Source organism: Electrona antarctica, assembly GCF_951216825.1.
Source record: "Electrona antarctica genome assembly, chromosome: 21".
Lineage (NCBI taxonomy): Eukaryota > Metazoa > Chordata > Actinopteri > Myctophiformes > Myctophidae > Electrona > Electrona antarctica.
In genome coordinates this window covers 17150787-17172764 of record NC_136802.1, presented here as the reverse complement: position 1 = coordinate 17172764, position 21978 = coordinate 17150787, and the positions used below count along the sequence as shown (strand labels likewise).

At 45.2% G+C, this 21978-nt stretch overlaps 1 protein-coding gene across 1 annotated transcript in view; it reads right to left on the bottom strand.

Moving 5' to 3' along the window:
- Positions 1-4017: 4017 nt before the first annotated feature.
- The window catches only part of LOC306914237 (sodium/calcium exchanger 3-like), a gene marked incomplete at both ends in the record, with an annotated part of 73059 nt that continues 55098 nt past the window's right edge, over positions 4018-21978 (bottom strand). The window contains 6 exons of the mRNA XM_079491229.1: positions 4018-4397; positions 10873-11145; positions 12890-12989; positions 15627-15662; positions 15979-16103; positions 17391-17497. Coding sequence (XP_079347355.1) covers positions 4018-4397; positions 10873-11145; positions 12890-12989; positions 15627-15662; positions 15979-16103; positions 17391-17497 — 1021 coding nt within the window. The remainder of the gene's footprint in view (positions 4398-10872; positions 11146-12889; positions 12990-15626; positions 15663-15978; positions 16104-17390; positions 17498-21978) is intronic.

The window sequence follows — 21978 nt, the reverse complement described above, 5'->3', positions numbered from 1 at the left end:
CGATATTGACGTCAGACTTTGGTGCTCTATTAGACTTTCAATTCAGCCTTTTTACATCATTGCTGTTTGGCAAAATCTACATCATTTTTTAATATATTTTTACATAAAGTCTTTCTTGTGGATTCTATAAATATGTAACCACTGAAAAAAGTATTAACAACAGCTCGATAACTACATCGGATCCATTGAAACACAGGTTCACTATTCCATTTCTTTAAAAGTAACGGTTTTGGTCTTGGACATAATGACAGATTTCTGCCCGACCGCAACGACATGCAGCTCACATAACGCAGGGTAGCTGCACACCATGACGACATGCAGCTCACATAACGCAGGGTAGCTGCACACCGTGACGACATGCAGCTCACATAACGCAGGGTAGCTGCACACCATGACGACATGCAGCTCACATAACGCAGGGTAGCTGCACACCGTGACGACATGCAGCTCACATAACGCAGGCTAGCTGCACACCATGACGACATGCAGCTCACATAACGCAGGGTAGCTGCACACCGTGACGACATGCAGCTCACATAACGCAGGGTAGCTGCACACCATGACGACATGCAGCTCACATAACGCAGGGTAGCTGCACACCGTGACGACATGCAGCTCACATAACGCAGGGTAGCTGCACACCGTGACGACATGCAGCTCAAATAACGCAGGGTAGCTGCACACCGTGACGACATGCAGCTCACATAACGCAGGCTAGCTGCACACTGTGAAGACATGCAGCTCACATAACGCAGGGTAGCTGCACACTGTGACGACATGCAGCTCACATAACGCAGGGTAGCTGCACACCGTGACGACATGCAGCTCACATAACGCAGGGTAGCTGCACACTGTGACGACATGCAGCTCACATAACGCAGGGTAGCTGCACACCGTGACGACATGCAGCTCACATAACGCAGGGTAGCTGCACACCGTGAAGACATGCAGCTCAGTGGTTCTCAAAGTGGGGTCCGGGGACCCCCAGGGGTCCTTGAAGGAGTTCCAGGGGGTCCCCAGCTAAATGATAGTTTGGAACCAAATGGACCCTTATGGGTCTGTAACTCTGAGAGTGTACAAATGTTTGTACACTCTCAGAGTTAAATTAACATTGATTTTACAATATAAAAATCACTGCTAGAGCCATACAAATCTTCTCTTATGGGCGTCTCTGGCATATATCTTCAAATGGGGGTCTGCGGGCTAATTAGTGTCAATTTAGGGGTCCTTGACATGAAAACGTTTGGGAACCACTGATGCAGCTCACATAACACAGGGTAGCTGCACAGATGGAGAACAAGAGGGCTGTGTCCGCTCTAACGAAAGTAACAACTTCGCGAGCTGTCACGCATTCTCACTCTCGAGCCGTTCTATTGGTGGCGGCACGAGACAACATTAATCCCACCCACACTGGACTGCCGAAGTGCCGTTCTCAAACCCAAAACGTATACAGAGGGAGTGGCATCCACTTTTCTCTAAATATATCTGCTACTATTGGTGTTGTACTACTGATTGTATGTCTTCATCATTAATTAAGTACAATGGACTACAATTCTGTTATCCTTTCAGAATTGTTTTAACAGTATTGCTGTACTGTATTCAAGTATCAAAACAGAGGGTGATCTGTTGAAACTATGGATGGGGGGGGCATGCCATCTGAAGCCAGCGAGTCCGTATGGTCAAATCCGTCCTCCAGCTGTCACCCGTTTGATGGCACGGGTGTGAGAATGCATTGATTCTGTGGAATATTCCAGAGCTGCCACACAGTTCCCAAAAGAACAACCAGCCCTCTTGTCGACAATTCTATTTCTATCACTCATCTGACTCTTTGTTTTTGTATCATTGGCAAATGTCCATTAAAACTTTGTTTCAGAGAAACAGCACAAATTCTTCATTCTTAAATTTCCTCAAATAATCAAGTTGACCTACTGTATGAAATGTTTCGTATCTGGGAAGGACGGCTTAATATAAAGTATAATACAACGTATACTCTCACATACATCAATGAAGATTATTATCATGTACAATTTGAAATAACGGAGTTCACCGCTCATTTCCCCCAGCATCACCACCATCATCATTGTCATCGCGCTCTCCGTCATTACAATCCTTCATTTTGATTGGTCAATGGAGTCAATCCTTCTGATCAGTGCCGTTGATGTCTCCCAGTCATTTACTTCCTGTGTCATCATGATGTTGCATCATTTCCTATTCGGTACCAGGCCAATGTTGCTTTGAACTGAGCGGAAGCGCCAGTCACACTTGACCCTCTGTACTCTACTGCAAAATAGATGCCTCATTGGCCGCTGCAGTTCATTGGAGAGACGTGTATATCGACGTGAGGGCGGAAGTGCGGAAGGAAGGCATGCTAAGCCACGCGGCCACTCAAGTGACTACTCGCCAATCACAGCACGTCTTTTCCGGGACATGTCAGACCCGAACGTCCGCTCTGTGACGCACGTGGAAGCTTCTGTGAAGCACTAGTCTCGCGTGGCCAGACTGTTGCCTCTCGCCTGTTGTTGAACCACCAACGCGGAAGCTTGCCCTCACTTTTGCACATATACGTCCCAGAGCCGTAGAGGCATCTACCTTTCTATATGTCTATGACTCTACAGTATCACAATGTAAACAATTGACAGCTTTGAAAGCACGCCGTGCTCTGAATGGCTTTTCTATATGCTAGTTTAACATCAAGGACCATTCAACATTTCCACTCCACTGTTCAAACTCACACAATGATGTTTCCATACAAAGTACACACAACTCCCCCTAGTGTAAATGCTATTCCATTATGTTTGCTGCACTTCATATTTTACATGTCTCTTGTGAAAATCTTCCACAAATGCGCTTTGTTTTTCCCTTTCTGTCCATTTTTAGTTCTATTTTTTTTTTGGGGGGGGGGGTCTTTTTTTTCAAAAGTTTTAACAATTTCACGGTAAACAATATCAACACTTGACACCATTGAGAAAAAGAAAATAAGAAAAATAAATTTTGTGTGTGTGTGCGTGTGTGCATGCGTGTGTGTGCGTGCGTGCATGATAGCATTGCGTAGGCATGTGCCATCGCAGAGGAGCAAGTGGCTAATAGAATTACATGTTGGGGTTGCCATGGATATGGCGTGGATCCACCGTTCCCGTGGTGACCAAGATATGGTGGGCTGAGAGAGTGAGAGAGGAAGTGTTGCAGAAGAGATATATGTATAGTAGATATATATACAATATATATACACACACACACACACACACACACCATTAATTTATCTCTATTTCCTTCTTTTCCTGTACTTTATTGTAATATATAAACATCCAATATTTAAACGGAGGACGTGTGCCAGCTGGTCGTTATCTCTCCCTTGCCTTCCCCACGTCCTCTCTGATCTTCCCACCACGTGCCTCAGTCTCTGGGTAATATTGTAGCCGTGCTCAGTTGGCAGACGAGGCCACAATACCCAACAACTCCATTCCGTCTCAAAAAGTAGGCCTATTATAAGTTTGAGACCCACCGGTCGTTGTTCTCGCTTATACTGTAAGTCGCTCTCTGGATTAAGAGTGTCTGCTAATGCCTAAATTGTAGAGAGTTGTGTCAAATGTGCAGACCATAAACTGTCAAATTCGGATCTCTCACTGCCGCCCCATCCTCCTCCCGGGTGCATACGTTTGTTAGACATACTAACAGTCTGACAGGCATTAGTTCGACAACACTGTATGTCGCTCCCGACGTGCGTCGCCAGTTACAACTAACCCGTGCTGTGGTTTAAAACTCACCCATGGCAGGTTCAAACTAACCCGTGGCAGGTTAAAACTAACCCATAGGTCCCGACATGCGTGGCAGGTTACAACTAACCCGTGGCAGGCTAAAACTAACCTGTGGTGTCCTGTGAGGTTAGGTTTAGGGTTGGGTTTTGGGTAGGGTGTCGGACTCATGACTGTAGGACTGTTAGTACGTCGGACCAAACACATGCACTTCCTTCATCCATCCATCCTCCCTCCCTTCCTCCCTCCCCTCGCATCCTCCTCTTCAGAAGCCTGGTATGTGGCAGTAGGCCTCCAGGGAGGCCAGCAGGATGTAGACCAGCCACAGCGAGAAGAACAATGCCGCCGTGACCAGCTTGCAAGTCCGCGGGCCGCCCAGCTCGCCGCCGGCAACGCCCGGCCGCCGTCGGTACAGCAGCATGAACATGCACCCGGTGGCCATGACGGTGAACACCGTGACGGTGAAGGCCAGCGAGCCCGGGTCCACAAGGAACGGCTTGCCGCGCGAGCGCCACACCACGGCCGCGATGGTCCACGCCACGCCGATGCCCAGGAAGACGTTGACGGCGTTGGAGCCTGTCACGTTGCCGATGGACGCGTCAGCGTACTGGTCCTGGATGGCGGCCACCTTGCTGGCGAACGTGTCTGGGAGGGAGGGTGAGGGAGGGAGAGGGAGAGAGAGAGAGAGAGAGAGAGAGAGAGAGAGAGAGAGAGAGAGAGAGAGAGAATTACAAGCCTGTAAATATCTGGAAACCACTAAAATAATATAAGAGAGACCCTACGGCTGTGCCGTTTGTAAATAAGAGAGAGAGAGAGAATAATAATAATGCAGTATCCCTAGCTCCCGCACACACTCTGTTCTCATGTAGAGCGGAGCTGCTTTATTACATTTTTAATTTAAATTTATATGAGCTTTATTGGCCTGAGAAAACATATGTTTACATTGCCAAAGCAAATGTGGAACAAAACAATGGAGATAAAAACATGTACGTATATACAATTAAATATTGAACATAAATAGGAGTAAAATAAAGTATAAACAGAGCCATGTTACGTTGACATTTGAGGAAAGGCGATCATAAAGTCACGCATCATTGTGTAATATTTAAACTTTTGTATGTCTTTCAATAAATGAATACCTTACTGAGTCACACTAAAGATGAAAAATTAGTTTTGTAACCGTTTTGTTATGAACCGTGACTTTAAAAACGTTTGTGATCAAAAAAGAAATCGGAGAAAAGTATCCGAGATAAAAAAAAGGTTTTAAACTTGTCTAACTCGTCCTTGGCAGCCAATGAGTTTTAACTCACCTGCCGCCATCACCGCCATTTGGTGACTGAATTTATACTCGAAGACCGCCACCGTTCACTTCATTGTTAACCGTCTTATTTTGAAAGCCTTTTCATTCATAGGTGGGAGTTGAAGTCCTTCCGGACAGAGGTCTCCTCCAAACGTTCCCAGTTCACCCGCACTACACGCTTGGGTTTGCCAGGTCTGTCCAGAGGTTTCCCCCGCCATCTGAACCAACTCACCACCAGATGGTGATCAGTTGACAGTTCAGCCCCTCTCTTCACCCGAGTGTCCAAAACATACGGCCTCAGATCAGCTGACACGATTACAAAATCGATCATTGATCTTTGGCCTAAGGTGCTCTGGTACCAAGTACACTTATGAGCATCCTTATGCTTGAACATTGTGTTTGTTATGGTCAGTCTATGACTAGCACAGAAGTCCAATAACAAGCAACCACTATATTTTGTATATATACAAAATAAATATCTGTGATGGGGGCGAAAGGACCAGAAGGCATCAAAAGCATCAATTAAGCTGAAATGGGATGGGATCTGGAATGTCTTATTTGTGCAACAAATTGCTGGTGAGGTCATTTCTCTCTGTGTTGTCTGTCTTGTCTGTGTTGTTGTAATTCAATGTGCAGACGACACTAAAAGTGAGAAATAGACCAGGGGACATGCGGAGGTTAGAGTAAGAACGTGGAAATAAATTATATTAACACGTTTCAGAGAGAGCACCGTCTCATACCCGACCCCCCCCCCCCCACACCACACCACACCACACCACACCCACCCACACACACACACACACACACACACACACACACACACACACACACACACACACACACACACACACACACACACACACACACACACACACACACACACACACACACACCTGCAGTGTGGCATCAACATACACAGGTCAGAATGATGGATGATGGCGGTGTGAATACACAGCATCCCATAAGAGGAGGGGAAGAGTCGGAATAAACAACAGATGATCGGAACAACAGGCATGCTGGGAGCTACCAGAATGAGAGGACGAGAGACATGGAAGATTGGAGAGAGAGAGAGAGAGAGAGAGAGAGAGAGAGAGAGAGAGAGAGAGAGGAGTTGGGTGTGTCTGGCAAACAGAGAGAGAGACAGAGACAGAGATAGAGATTAGGGTGTGAGAGAGGGGTTGGGTGTGTCTGAGAGAGAGAGAGAAAGAGAGAGAGAGAGAGAGAGAGAGAGAGAGAGAGAGGCAGGCCGGCCGGCCGGCAGAGAGAGATGGAGATTAGGAGACAGGGAGATTGGGAAAGAAGAGAGAACATTACATTGAATTGGGATACGTGATGAAAAAAAAAACAATACAACAGATGGCAAACTGAAATGAACATCCCTTGAGAGAAAACACGCACGCACGCACGCACGCACGCACGCACGCACGCACGCACGCACACACGCACGCACGCACGCACGCACGCACGCACGCACGCACGCACTACAGTACATAAACATCACAAGCAGACATAATTGAATCCTGAGACATCCCAGGTGAGAATCCAAACATCAGCATTGGCCCAGAAATACACAATGTTTATTTGTTTATCTGCCCTCGGAAGCACCCTTCAGTCTTCAGGGTCTTAGGAGTTTTACTTAGTGCTCGATGCCACGGTAGCGCCACGCTATGTACTGCTGCTGGCTACTGTGTGCACATACAAATACAGTAATACGTCATATACATACAGTATATGTGTGTCGTTGTGGCTGTATAGCCACAACGATGTGTCACGATGTTTCAACGCAACAGTAGTCTTGTGTAGCCAGACAACTATTCCACAATCAACAAATACTACATAGAGTCTGGAACGACACCTCCTGAAATCCTAGTAAGGAAGCTGTCATTTCCGTTCACAAAAAATATGTTTACTTCTGCTAAGCAGCAAGCTATAGACGTGTAGATGATTTCTATTTACATTATAGGATAAATTTGCGCAACTTTAAAGAGGAAACGGAAGTGGTGAGGAGGCTCCACTTCCGCTTTATATTTTACTCATGATAGAGCTTCCGTTGCTCCAGATTGCTTCCCCTGCTATAGCTGCATGCCTACAGTGAGGAGCGATGCGCTGGGAGTGGGAGGTATACCCTACATGGGAATCTGACCCAAACTGACTGAATTGAGCAGAAAACCACAGCGGTAAGTGTAAAGTGCAAGCGGCCGCACGCGCCATGCACAGCTGTGATTGGAGTGTAGAAAAGCGTGGCTGACAGAAAACAACAGTGGTGGAAAGTAACTAAGTACTGTAGTATTTAATCGAGTACTGTACTTATGTACAATGTTGAGGCACTTTTACTTTACTGGAGTATTTCCAATTTTCTATACTTTTTACTTCTACTCCCACTACATTTCAGAGTCAAATATCATACTTTTACTCCACTACATTTATTCGAAAACTTTAGTTACTAGTTACTTTGTTGATTTGGATTATTATTACAGACTTACATTACCCACTTCAGCCCTAAATATATATTTCAACATGTTGAACTTCTGCATAATGGGCACTTTCTAATTTTGTTTTTGATGCCAATACGTTTGTACTTTGTATTACTCAAGTCAATTTTGATCACCGAACTTTAACTTGCAACAGAGTAATTCCACAATGCGAGTAACAAATGCGAATACTTTTTCCACCACTGGAAAACAATGAGCAGTGCCAGGCAGCTGATTACAGCTGAGGCCGGTGTGACTCCTGTGCAACTGCGTGCGTGAACTACACGGCGATGCTTCATTTTATTCCCCTGTGTCACTTCCAGTGAGTGATTATCAACTCCTCACTCCTTTCCGGGAGCAGTTATAGGACCATAAACTTGGGGGGGGGGGGGGGGTGGTAGAAAACCAAATGCTTTCCCTCATTACCGTAAACTTCTGAGGAACCATTTCTTAGAAGCGCGCTCTTCAATCTTTCAGGCTTACACGTCGATGAAGGCTCCGAGGTGGCATGGATTAAACCATTACTCACTACGTGTTCCCCTGCAGCAGCTCCTTTACTTGGCATTCCGTCCTTCACTGAGACGGGCACAGTAGGAGACAAGACCCTGCACGGGCACGATTACATTTGCTCGGGGGATCTATACCCCCTTCTGGTCTTTCTTTTTTCTTTAATAATTTTTATCCCACGATTTGTAATCCATTTCTTTCATTTCAGTGGTGGAAAAAGTAGGCTACATTTACTCAAGTACTGTACTTAAGTACAATTTTGAGGTATGTTACTGTATTGCTATTCTTTTGAAAAATCGTGAAAACGTGTCGAAATCTTTGAATAATATGTATATTCTTTCACAGCGAGCATTTTTAACTCAAATATGTGCTTCTGGGGGGGTCTCTCTGGAACAACACATTTTCAGATGGGGTTCTGCGGCCAAATACAGATTATTCCTCTCATTCCAGGGGTACTTTGACATGAGAAAGTTTTAGCACCATGTGCACCACAGATACGTTTTTCTTTTCAGAAAACTGTCAGGATTTGGCAGACATTTTGTAGAATCTGGTCTCAGGTCTCAATCATTGTTTCGTCGACTAATACTATGACGAAAAATGTTCATCGACTACCTTTTTTAACTGACGAAAACTAAATGGACACTAAATGAAAACTAAGCTATGATGACTTAAACTAAGACTAAATATGTTGACAATTTCGTCAACAAATAAAAACTAGACTAAAATGTTAGGAAGGGACTAGTGGACAAGAGATCCAGTATAAGTAAGACACAAGTCATTTTACACTTTTTGTTTTGGTTGTATGCTGAGAATAGCCGATCTACAAGCTCACAACGTGTCACGCTGCGATTGTGTGCTTGCAGATTGGCTATTTTCAGCAAGTGTAAAATGATCAGCCATTACGACAGCATCAAGCCCCGCCAAAATACATTTTAGACTAAAACTAGACCAATACTAAAACATTCCAGGTGACTAAAATGTGACTGAAACTAAATGAAGTTTCATTCCAAAGTCTATGGCCCTCATTTACCGTGCGTACGCCAAAATATGGGTGTACGCCGAAATTACCGCAATTTTCGGCATTTACGATTTGCGCCAAAGATTGAAAATGATCTTGTGCCAAGACAAAACTCACGTCTGGTCGGGAGCTGTCGTACGCTTTGTCCTCACCTGTTTTTCTGTCGTAGAACAGCGGAGCAGCATTGTTTGACCAGCTGAGAGGCTGTCACAGTCATCGAAACATATGTATTCACTCCTAAAATGTTTATATAAAACTGTATAGGTATGTATATGGGCTAAATGTAAAAAAGAAAAAAAAAGTAAAGGAATACATCAACGATGTGTCTTTGTGTCATATGAAATTAGTAGGAGATTTCCAACTTTACAAGCAAGCAATTAAAATCGCGCATTTAAAAACAATGTTGCAAGTTAGATGCGTAAGCCATTTAAACAGTGTTTTGCATGAGCGCATGCCGGTGCCCCCCCTCCTGGAATAGTTGGATCGAGAGATCGAGAGAATAGTTGGATCGAGAGTGCATGCTGCTATAGTCAAGTCTACCAACCAACGGGTAGGCTATAGTGCAATCTACAGCCATGTCTTTCTCGAGTTACATCTCGTCGTTTTAAGGATAAACCCGACGTGTCGCTCGAATGCCAAATGTGCCGTGCCAGCGCAAAATTGGGGACCGTTGACCGCATCGGAGTTAGGTATAGGCTAAACCACCCAGCCAGGCTGCCAGACCAGTGCCAGTGTGCCACATGAGGCTGGTTTAGGCTGCACATTTATATAATTGTCAGTTGACAGCCCAGCCACTGCACCGACTACTGCGACTAGCGAGGTAATCTAAATAGATTGTCATAAACGTGCATGGTCGCGGTGTCATGAACGGACCACAGTGATAGAGACAGACAGGACAGGAGAGGAGGAAAACAGCAGCGTGTGTGTGCGCGCCTATTTGTTATTTAATTCATTGTTCACATGCAGGTTCAGATTTTCGTTCACTAATATATTGTTGTAGGCTATATTAAATGAATAAATACTTTAATAATTTAATATAGGCTACAACAACTAACAACACACGGCAGGCGCGTAGCACGGATCAAATGATTGACTGGGCAAATTAGCATGGGGGGGGGGGGGGGGGCGCATCCCCGGCCGATAGTGAAGTGTGAACTGTGAACGGTTTGGGGAACCATTTTAAAACAAAGGCGGCTTGCATGCTGTGGTTTAATAACCAGAAATTTGCATGCACAATTAAGGCTCAAAGTTGGGCCAGCTCTAAACTGACTGGGCCACGGCCCGTATGTGTGTGTGTGTGTGTGTGTGCGTGTGTGTGGGCAGCAAGGCAAGCGAGGCGAGAGGAGAAACAGACAGGGTACTACAGCTACAGCTTTATTTAATTCATAGGCTACAACAAACCAGTTGGACTTGCAAGTTGCGTGTGCGTGCGTGCGTCTGTGTGTGTATGAGAGGGGGTGACTTTTTTCGTCATGTAACTATGGTTTCCAAGGTCGTACTGCAGTTGTTCATGTCGCAAAAACGAGGGCGAGGCTTGATTTCATAGGGCGTGCCAGATAGATTTCAGCCGTCACATTTATCACTGCTAGGAATGAAATTAGGAAGAAACAGCTGTCTGCGATCACTTTGTAAATGCCGACCCGACGTGGGTGTACTACGAATCCTACACTCGAATTTGGGGCAGATTTTACACTCGATTGATAAATGAGGGCCTATGACTATAAAACTAAAATAGAAATTTGCTGCCAAAAATAACACTGGTCTCAATGGGGTTGATCAAAGTGAAGGGGGATCTGGAACCCCGCGGGGATCGACTCAACTCACCTGGCACGGACGTGCCGAGCGCCACGAACACCACGGCGGTCACCGAGTCCTTGAGGCCCACCGTGCAGCCGAAGTGCGACGCCAGGTCGCCCGTCACCGCCGTCAGCACGCCGATGAGCGAGATGGACACTAAGAAGCACGCCCAGCCGCTCCAGTACTCGGTGGGCGGCACAAAGGCGAACAGCACCTTCCAGAAGACGGTCAGGAAGTGCATGATGTAGTCGAAGCACGACGGCAGGCGCTCCTCGCCGCTCTCCTCCTCGTCGTCGTCGCCTGCATGGCGTCGTGGAGAGAGTGCAAACGTATTATTGGCATCAAAATGTACTTAATATAAAGTACCAAAAGTTCAAAGTATTCATTCTGCAGAATGTACCATTTCACAAGATTTCAAATGCATACAAGTCCTTTGAAAATAGCAGATCTACAAGCTCACAATGCGTCACGATGCATCGCAATACCACTTCAGTGTCGCTTGCGGAACTCGGCTAAAGCCTCGTTCCTAACCGCATCACATGGCGTGCCAATAATCACGATAAAGATTATTATCGTGATTACTCTCGTGTAATATTGCTTAAATGTGAACGCAGAGATCGGATTTGAGAAACAAGTCAGATTCCCCTGCAGCCTGACCACGGGGAGCCGCTCCAGACAGAGAGAAAGTGCCGGTTGAAGTGAGAGAGGCATGATTCGACCGTAGACGTGTGTGCGCCTCAAAGCATTTCTGTATTCGTGTGCCAGAGGCCTTGAATTGTGATTACTGTGCTAGTTTTAACACACACACACGCACACACGCACGCACGCTTGCACAGCCTGTGGCCATCTGAAGTATAGCCTGCGAGCGGTTGATTGGTTCTCTCTTTTCTGTTTAGCTCTGTGTAATTCCTCAGTAATTCTGCAGCGAGCAGCAGTCAGCCGTACGTTGGCCCAACCAGCCTCTAATCAGGGCTCTGGGCTGAATCTCTCTGAAAAGAAAAGAAAAGCCCTCTTGCATGCCAGATATATCATCTGCTGTCATGGTGGAAACTTGTATCTCCATGTTTTGTTATTTTTTTTGTAAATTAACTCAATTCTGTGTTCATTGACAAAATAAGTCAAAAAGCTCTGAGGTGACGCCAATGACGGAAAATACTACATTATTTTAGGTTTTCATTGATTATGTTAGACCACGCTCTTCGCCAACGACGCTAGGTTGTTAGGGAATCGATAAAACCCGCAATTAACCGGAAGTGAAAAGCTCTGCCTCGATCGGTCCGCCTCAATGTTAAGATCTATTTTCAAATGGCCGGAATTGTTAATGTATGTTTTGGAATCAAAATCTACAAAGTAGTAACAAAAGTTACCAAACAATTGTAGTGGAGTATAAAGTAGCTACAATACTTGCCTCTGAAATGTAGTGGAGTAGAAGTAAAAGTATACTGACATTGTTTTAAATGTCAGTATTGTTGTTTTAATTGTACTTACTGTAAGTACCATACTTAAATAATTAGTTACTTTCCACCACTGCATGCAAATGACTAATCAGTGTCATTCCAGTGTGCTCTTCAGGCACTAATCCTCACTTCCATTCAGACATGGCCACAGTGCCTTCCTAATTATCACATACAATGTCACATACAATCATTTGTAAAAAAGTAGTATTCTTGCCTTCTTGGGGAGAAGAAAAAATGCCTTTGGGTGTGTGCAGTACGTAACACATATATAGATAATGATGTGTGGGTGTGTGCAGCGCGCTGTGTGCACATCGAGATATCGTCGCCATGCATGGCCATTATGTTGAAATACTTGTAAATCCCTCCCAGCACCAGACCAGAGAATGCTTTTCTCACACCGCATTAAAAACTAAACTGAGAAGTATACTCTCTGCCGTGATTTTGTTTTCATTTTAGTTGTCTGTGTATTTGTAGAAGACAGTGTGCAGTGTGTGTGTGCAGTGTGTGTGTGTGTGTGTGTGTGTGTGTGTGTGTGTGTGTGTGTGTGTGTGTGTGTGTGTGTGCGCGCGTGCATGTGTGTGAGTTACCTGCGCTGACTGTTACCGCATTGACAAACTGCTCTCTCCAGCTGCTGCTGCCCACCACCAGAGCCAAGTTGGTCTTCTTAATCAGCTTATCGACTGTGCTCTGAGGGCGCACACACACACACACACACACACACACACACACACACACACACACACACACACACACACACACACACACACACACACACACACACACACACACACACACACACACACACACACACACACACACACACACACACACACACACACACACGCACACACACGCACACACGCACACACACAAGCAGGCAGTGTGCCCCGACCCCCAAGCAAGAACAAGAGAGAGAGAAAGAAGACAGACACAAACATGACACTCAAGTTCATTCGGTCACCCATTAGGAAGACGGAGGAAGAAACAAGCTGTCAATAGCAAGTAACTAGGTGTGCATCATGTCAACACATCATTAGCTCCGGGGGTGTCTGAGGTGTGCGTGTGTGTGCGTGTGTACGTGTGTGCGCGCGTGCACGTGTGTAATTTAAGTGCTGTTCACATTAACTCTTTGACTGCCTCCCGCGATTCAGTCTATACAGTATGTCGCTCACCGCCGCCGTCCCTTTTTCAATGAGCCCCTAACACTGACGTTCTGTTCAAAAACCTCAATCTGAGGCTCAATTCCGAGAAAAAGGCGGCCAAATATTTCAAGGTCTGGTCTGGTTCCCACTTTGGGGGTCAAGGACCCCCAAATTGACACTAATTAGCCCGCGGACCCCCATTAGAAGATATATGCCAAGGACCCCCATAAGAGAAGATTTTTACGGCTCTAGCAATGATTCTCAACCATTTGTACACTCTCAGAGTTACAGAACCCCGGACCCCCATTTGGGAACCACTGGTAGGCCCACCAGGGCTCCGGACTCCATTTTAACCATGGATTTATCAAAAACACCCGTCTTTTTTTATCTTCTGGTGACTGATATTGTCCTTCTGATAGTGAGGGGGCGTGTTTTTACTTTTTTTAATTTCTTTTTGTGAAATTTTAAATTATGCAACTCTGAGAGTGTACAAATGAAGCCACATGGACCCGTAAGGGTGCATGAACCTGTCTGTATTAATGAGTGACAAATACATACAATACTATTGAATCTTGAACATTACCTACATGGTTGAGTATACGATCTTAACAGCTTTTATTCGTATTTCGTACGCTGTTAAGCTAAGCACCCCGGAAGAAAGAACGTGGGCATAATAATCACCACATGAATTCATGACTGCGACTGTGAAATTAGTTGTGATGTCACGTTCCGTTCAGATGCTGGTGGGCTCAATCCCCCATGAAATCTAAAAAAATAAAAAATAATAATAAAGCGGTTTAAGAGCTTAAAAGGGGACTGAGAAACATAGTTTTGAAACGGAAGCGATGGATGGGTGTAACTGAACTGTCGAGAGATTATTTTCAGTAAAGCCATCAGTGCTAACATGAGACGGCTTATCTCCATTATGCAACGAGGACGTTTCGGAAAAGTATTCAAGTCAAGCAGCGCATTGTGGACCCTGGCGTTAACCTATTTTGACCTGAGATCAGATTCTAAAAATGTCTTCCACATCCCGACATCCTGAAAAAGCTATGTTTCTATGTCAGTGGTTCTTCGATTTTTCAAAAATAGCAGACCTACAAGCTCGTAGCGCGCCACTCGGTGGCGCGCTATGAGCTTGTAGATCTGCTATTTTTCAATAGCTAAAGCACAACATAATGCTAACACCAAAAGAGGTTCCCGCCCAAAATGGGTTAATTCAACTCTCAATGTGTAGACATGGAACCCTTCAGAGGATCATTAACACTCTGCATTTTACAGTGTATATGATTCAGACACATGCAGCCTATAAGAGTTCACATTTCAGAAAATAAGAGTTAAAGGAGAATTCCGGGGTAGTCCTTTTTTTTCTCCGTAAAATGACAATAACACTTTTTGGATTCATACCGACTTCGGGTGCTCAACACTACTCTTCCACTGGTTAATGCATGGATATATTATCGTCATTTTACGGTATAAAGAAAATAACTACCCCAGAATTCTCCTTTAAAAGGCCTGAACACTCAGTGTTGGACAAGTACTTACTGAGAAAGTATTTACTTTTTTGCAAGCTCATGACTTTCACTGATTTCATATAGAAAAATATTGTACGTTTTGGCTCCACTACATTTCTAGGAAGGGACTCTTGGGACCCACACCTATCCTATCCTATATTAAAATTGACTGAGGAGTGGCCCAGGGACAACGATTGACACTTAGAGATGTACATATGGGCATATCGGTCAGATCAGCGGTGCAACGTGTAGGTGTGACCGTGTGAGGTGGCCGGACCTCTAGTATTATGAATTATCGAATTAGGATGATTGAAGTCCTGTTTCAAATGTAGTGAAAATTGTGAAAAAAATTGTACAAGCTCACAACTCGTCGCGGTGCAACGTGTTGTGAGATTGGTTATTTTCACAATGAAAATCACATGGTAAAATGTTCTAAATTAAAACTAAAATCGTGAATATCCTACTTGAGTATATACTTTGTCCACCACTGCACAAATAGCTGACATGCAAATCTCACAACGTGCCGCGTCGCAACACAGCGCAACGCGTCATGTTGTGAGCTTGAAGAGTGCCTGTTTTCACTGTTGACGTACAAGGAAGTAGACAGTAGGGTCAACAGGTTAGAAAGGCATGCACCGAGAGGAAGAGGATGGAAGTAGATGAAGAACCTGGTCAGCACGCCAAAGAAGCACATCCACCGCCCTCTGCACGCACACACACAGACGCACGCACACACGTACAAGTACGTACAAGTACGCACACGCACGCACGCACACCACACACACACACACACACACACACACACACATACCACACACAAACACACACCCATCTCATGAAATGGATCTTACAATGGATTAGAAACAACATGAATGACAATGTGTCCAATGATGAGGACAAGACAAGTAATATTCATACGCACGCACGCACGCACACACGCACGCACGCATGCACGCACGCACGCACGCACGCACGCACGCACGCACGCACGCACGCACGCACGGACGCACGCACACTTACCTTGAACTCATAGGACTCCTCTATGACCACCTCCAGCTGTGTGTGTTCTCCCAGACTAGGACATCCCATCTTGGCCACCTCCTCATCCTCTGCCCCCACCAATGGCTTGTTCTCATTGGAGTCGCCTATAGGAGACCATGGCAAAAACATGGTCTGCTCAGGGTCTGGGCGGTGCTTCTCAAACCACCACATAACTTGGTTCCATTTGTACACTCAGGCCCCTTTTCCAACTGGTTCAGTTGAAAAATTGGACACAGTAGTAGCTTTTTCATATTTTCTATTTGTTTGCATATTTTCCTATATAATGCCTAATATAAATGTACAATTTCAGAAGATGTGTAATAGGCCATGTGTGTGAGAGTGAAAGTGTGTGTCTGTTAACACCCGTCAATTTGCTATGTGACAGCATTCTAAAATTGATGACATTGTGTGTGGTTGTAAAAAGCTGCCACGGGACTTAATGTGAGATGTTGACATATGGCATACTGTATGTATGGATCACTGATCCACAATGAAGACATTCAAGAGAAATATCTCCTGCTGAGCCAGCAATCCGACAGAGGATTTCATGCTTTTCAAACAAGCAATGCGTGCTTTAGCGCGCCCGGGAGGACTGACACAGACTTCACCGGCAGTTAGAGAAAGCTTGTGTCAGCACCAAAAACACGCACGCACGCACGCACGCACGCACGCACGCACGCACGCACGCACGCACGCACGCACGCACGCACGCACGCACGCACGCACGCACGCACGCACGCACGCACGCACGCACGCACGCACACCAAGGTTATAATAGTTTAGCATTTTTCATTATCGTTTAGTCATAGTTTGTTTCACCGTTTTTTTCTTTCTAATTCAGTTAGTTTTAGTTTGTTTTTAGAGCCGGTTTGCTAGTTTTGATTAGTTTTTATTTATGTGACGTTTAATTTAATTTAAACGTTTAATTTAATTTTAGTATTTTTTTCATACTTTGGGTTATTTGTCAGGTGCAGGATTCAGGTCGGAGTAAGTAGGCCTAATGTGTAATAATAAAAAAAAAAATATATATATATATATATATATATATATATATATTCTGGTACTGTTGGAAACGAGAAAAAGGCATTTTGTCTATTATTTCAGTTAGTTATCGTTTTTATATTATTATAGTTTTTATTTAGTTCAGTTAACGAAAATGTTTTTTAAATTTTAGTTGTTATTGCGTTAGTTTTAGTTAACTATAATAACCTTGGCACGCACACACACACACACACACACACACACACACACACACACACACACACACACACACACACACACACACACACACACACACACACACACACACACACACACACACACACACACACACACACACACACACACACACACACACACACACACACACACACACACACACACACACCCACCATGCTTCTGTCCTATCTCCAGTAGGACGGGCTCTCCCAGCTCTATGATGAAGCTCTTGTTCTTCTCGTATTCCTCGTCGTCAATGATCTTCACCTCAATGATCTTCCTGTTGAGCAGACAGACAGACAGACAGACAGACAGACAGACAGACAGACAGACAGACAGACAGAATTCATGTTCAGTCTGTGCGAAAAAATCAGACCAGTCTGAAGTGAGTGGTGCAACAGCACCCCCTGTTGGTACTCTAAACATAGGGACATAGGGACATTGCTGTTCCTTGGAGTGGTTGCACCACTCAAAAATCAGACCAGTCTGAAGTGTGGGGTGAAACAGCGCCCCCTGTTGGTACTCTAAACATAGGGACATAGGGACATTGCTGTTCCTTGGAGTGGTTGCACCACTCAAAAATCAGACCAGTCTGAAGTGCGTGGTGAAACAGCGCCCCCTGTTGGTACTCTAAACATAGGGATGGACATGGACACATAGCTGTTCCTTGGAGTGTTTGCACCACTCAAAAATATATATATTCATCATCATTCAAGCTGGCCATTTATTGTCAATGGCATTCAATGTTTGTGTCAACACAAACATACAGTAGCCTCTCAAAAACACAATAATCAAACATTTTTTCAAAGAATTTCAGGAATTACAATACAAGGTTTCCGCCCGACAGCAACAAATTGTGTTTTGTACAATACACACTACAGTCCACCTCACACAACATGACTTTAGAAACACTTTTAATGCCCGGCAAACCACCTTTGTTCCTATCTTGTTATTTCTCAGCATCTGCTACCCCCCCGCCCCCTCTATAAATAGAACAGAGAGAGAGAGAGAGAGAGAGAGACTTATAGGCCCACCATCACAGTGTGTGTGCGTGTGCGTGCGCGCGCGTGTGTGCGTGCGTGCGTCTTGTCTGTACTGTATGTCTGTGTGTCTGTGTGTCTGTTGAAAGTTCTTGATTGACTGACAGTTTCACTGATGAGTACAGACTTCATTGCATTACTTACAGTAATGGTAACAAACATGCTCTCTCTCTCTTCACTCTCTCTCCCTCTCTCTCTCTTCACTCTCTCTCCCTCTCTCTCTCTTCCTCTCTCATTCCAATTTCATTATTCCTTCCGACAACTCTACCTCTTCATCTGGCTCTGCTACTTCTCTTGATGATTTACAACTGTGTGTGTGTGTGTGTGTGTGTGTGTGTGTGTGTGTTTGAGAGAGTTTTAGAGGTTTCCAGAAGCAGCATAAAACTTAAGTGTGTGTGTATCAATCACTCTCACTCAGGAGGATGAGTTGTTTGATATTGTGGGCTCACACGTACACATACTACTAAAAATAAAGCGGACAGTCTTTTATTGCCTGGAAACACTCACGCACGCACGCACGCACGCACGCACGCACGCACGCACGCACGCACGCACGCACGCACGCACACTCGTGCCCTTGTGCAGCTATGAGATAGGCTGTGGTACAACAACAATGAAAGTGAGATCATCAAACTTTTATGCTTCCAAGAGTTTAAGTTGAACAGCAATACGAGCCATGATCTGCTTCCATCTAAGGGCATTGTACATATACATACATACATTGCTACTTAATAAATAATCACACTGTGAAGTGAGGCCGGGGAAGTGAGGGGCGCTCTTATCATCATACATCATCATACATCACATTCCGTGCTCTCACTCACACGCACCCACGCACGCACGTGCACACGCACATGCACACTCACACTTCCATCACTGACTAAATGGAGCACGGGATTATGCATGGAGAATGTGTGGTTGGCATGGCAACTGATATATAACGTAGAGATGATGTAACGCGCACACAACTACTACTACTACTACTACAGTATACTACTATTAATCATGAAAAGACTAATCACCCCTTCAGGGTGATTAGATCCCACCGCTACGTGTCGGGCTCTAATCACCCTGTCGGGGCTTTATTTCTCATTAATGACCTGCTCCCCATTGATTATCCCTCGCTAGCACCATTGGGAGCTCTCTCTCTCTCTCTCTCTCTCTCTCTCTCTCTCTCTCTCTCTCTCTCTCTCTCTCTCTCTCTCTCTCTCTCTCTCTCTCTCTCTCTCTCTCTCTCTCTCTCTCTCTCTCTCTCTCTCTCTCTCTCTCTCTCTCTCTCTCTCTCTCTCTCTCTCTCTCTCTCTCTCTCTCTCTCTCTCTCTCTCTCTCTCTCTCTCTCTCTCTCTCTCTCTCTCTCTCTCTCTCTCTCTCTCTCTCTGCTGGCATTCCTTTGGCCATTTGAATTAGAATTTCATAAATTAAATTGGGAAAACCAAATTCAACCCCAGACACCTAACGGCCCCTCGTCCCCTGGAGGTCGGCCTCTGAACAACGACATTTCAGTATTTAGTATACCGCCACTGTTGTTTTAAATTCTTAATTCTGCTTAAGACCACACCAACGAAAAATTGGAATCGGATTTCTACGCTTTATTTAACCATTTCTAAATAGTATTTAGAAAACGGAAAGTTTTCAGAATTTAAGTTATCAAATATAAATGTTAAATTCAAATGGCTGAAAAATATGTGGGCCATTTGTGTAGCCACACACAACGTACAGCACGAGGAGAGCACAATTAACCCTGGCATAATGAGTCACCCCCCCCCCAGCAGAGCCCAAATCACACACCCCACTAGCACAGTCATCCTGACAAACCGTGTTAATAAACAGCGTGGTCCCAACTGAACGCACACGCGCATGCACGCACGCACGCACACACGCACGCACAAAGACAGACAGGTGTATAGACAGGATAGGTGTACAGACAGAGTGCGCATAGATTTACCCAGTGAAGAACATAAACCTAAATACCTAATATTGGTCAAAGCAAACATCTGGTTTTGATAAAAATTCTCAATGCGGTGTTTACTGCACCGTATGCCCGACGCAGCCTGTTTGGGAAAAACCCACAAAGACCCGAATTGATCTCAATTATAGACACGGAGCTCACGGAGTCTGTTGTTTAATCCGCCAGATAATTCTGTTGTTGTGACCACAAGCCTAACGCTGTAAAGTAGAAATCCATTAAAAGGAGATGAAAAAGATAGGGTCTGAATTGCAAGGTAGACACGAGAGAAAATGTAAATACACTTTTTTTAAACCACTTTCAACCTATAGCGGCCCTATTTTTAGTCTTCTAAAGGCATTTTATCACAACAGATCACACATCTTGCTGCTGTGTTCACACTGTGTTATCACTTTTAGGTGATAAGGTGACCACCGAAAACATGACGTCACGCCGCGGTGGTAAGCGACTCACCGCTCACCCAAACACATCTCTCTGTTTTACTATAAGCACCGTTTCGGTGGTCACCTTATCACCTAAAACTGGAGTATGAATAGGCCTTATATGTCTTCTAAAATAGCCGATCTCCAAGATCACAATGAATGCATCACTCATGTTGTGTCCTTCTGTTTTTCTTATTATTTTGTTTGGAGAGAGAGAGAGAAGAGAGAGAGAGAGAGAGAGAGAAAGAGGTCATGTTCAGGTCATGCGACGATACAGGATGAGACAGCAGGTCACGCACGCACGCACGCACGCACGCACGCACGCACGCACGCACGCACGCACGCACGCACGCACGCACGCACGCACGCACGCACGCACGCACGCACGCACATACAGTATGCTGCTTATAAGACACCGGCTTTGTCAAGCATCTCTGCTTTCTTTCGGCTTTTCCCTTCAGGGGTTCGCCACAGCGAATCATCTGCCTCCATCTCACCCTGTCCTCTGCCTCCTCTTCTCTCACACAAACTAGTTCCAACCTCAGCATCCTTCTACCGATATACTCACTGGCCCTCCCATAGATATTTAAATAAAATAGATGCGCTCATTGGCCGCTGCAGTTCATTGGAGCGACGTCTGTCGATGTGAGGGCGTGAGTACGACGGAAGTGCAGAAGGCACACTACGCCCCGCTGCCACTCAAGTGACTACTGTGAGGGAAACGGGGAGAACATGCAAACAACTGTTGCCTCTTATAGTTGTTTGGCTACGCGAGACTAGTGAGACCAACCAAGGAAGCTTGCCCTCACTTTTGCACATACGCCCCAGAGCTGAAGGAGGCGTAAGTATATGGTCCCTCCTCTGTACATGTCCAAAACATCTCTGTCTGGCCTCTCTGGCTTTATCTCCAAAACATCTGACATGCGCTGCCCCTCTGATGTACTCAACATTTTAGTCCTCTATATTACTGTACGACCAGTTAATTGGCTCGTGCTTGGGGGAGGGAAGCCGGGCCGGGACGGTGATATTTGTCTACACGTACTCCATCGGGCTAGGGCGGCACCTGTCAGCATGAATGTTGGGTGGGAGGAGTAGGACCAACTCCACTTCATCCCGTCGGGGGCTCCTCACTGGCAGGTGAGTCAGTAAGATACTACAGCAGTGACAAGTTAACACACACAAACTAATCAACCCCTCCGAGGGCCCCGGTGCTACACAAAATCAAAAGGCCCCATATGTGATTTGCATGATGCGTATAACACAATCAAGAACGACACTTTTTGCGTTCGCGCCATAGAGTTATAAATAATAGACGCATGGGTGGATTTCTCCA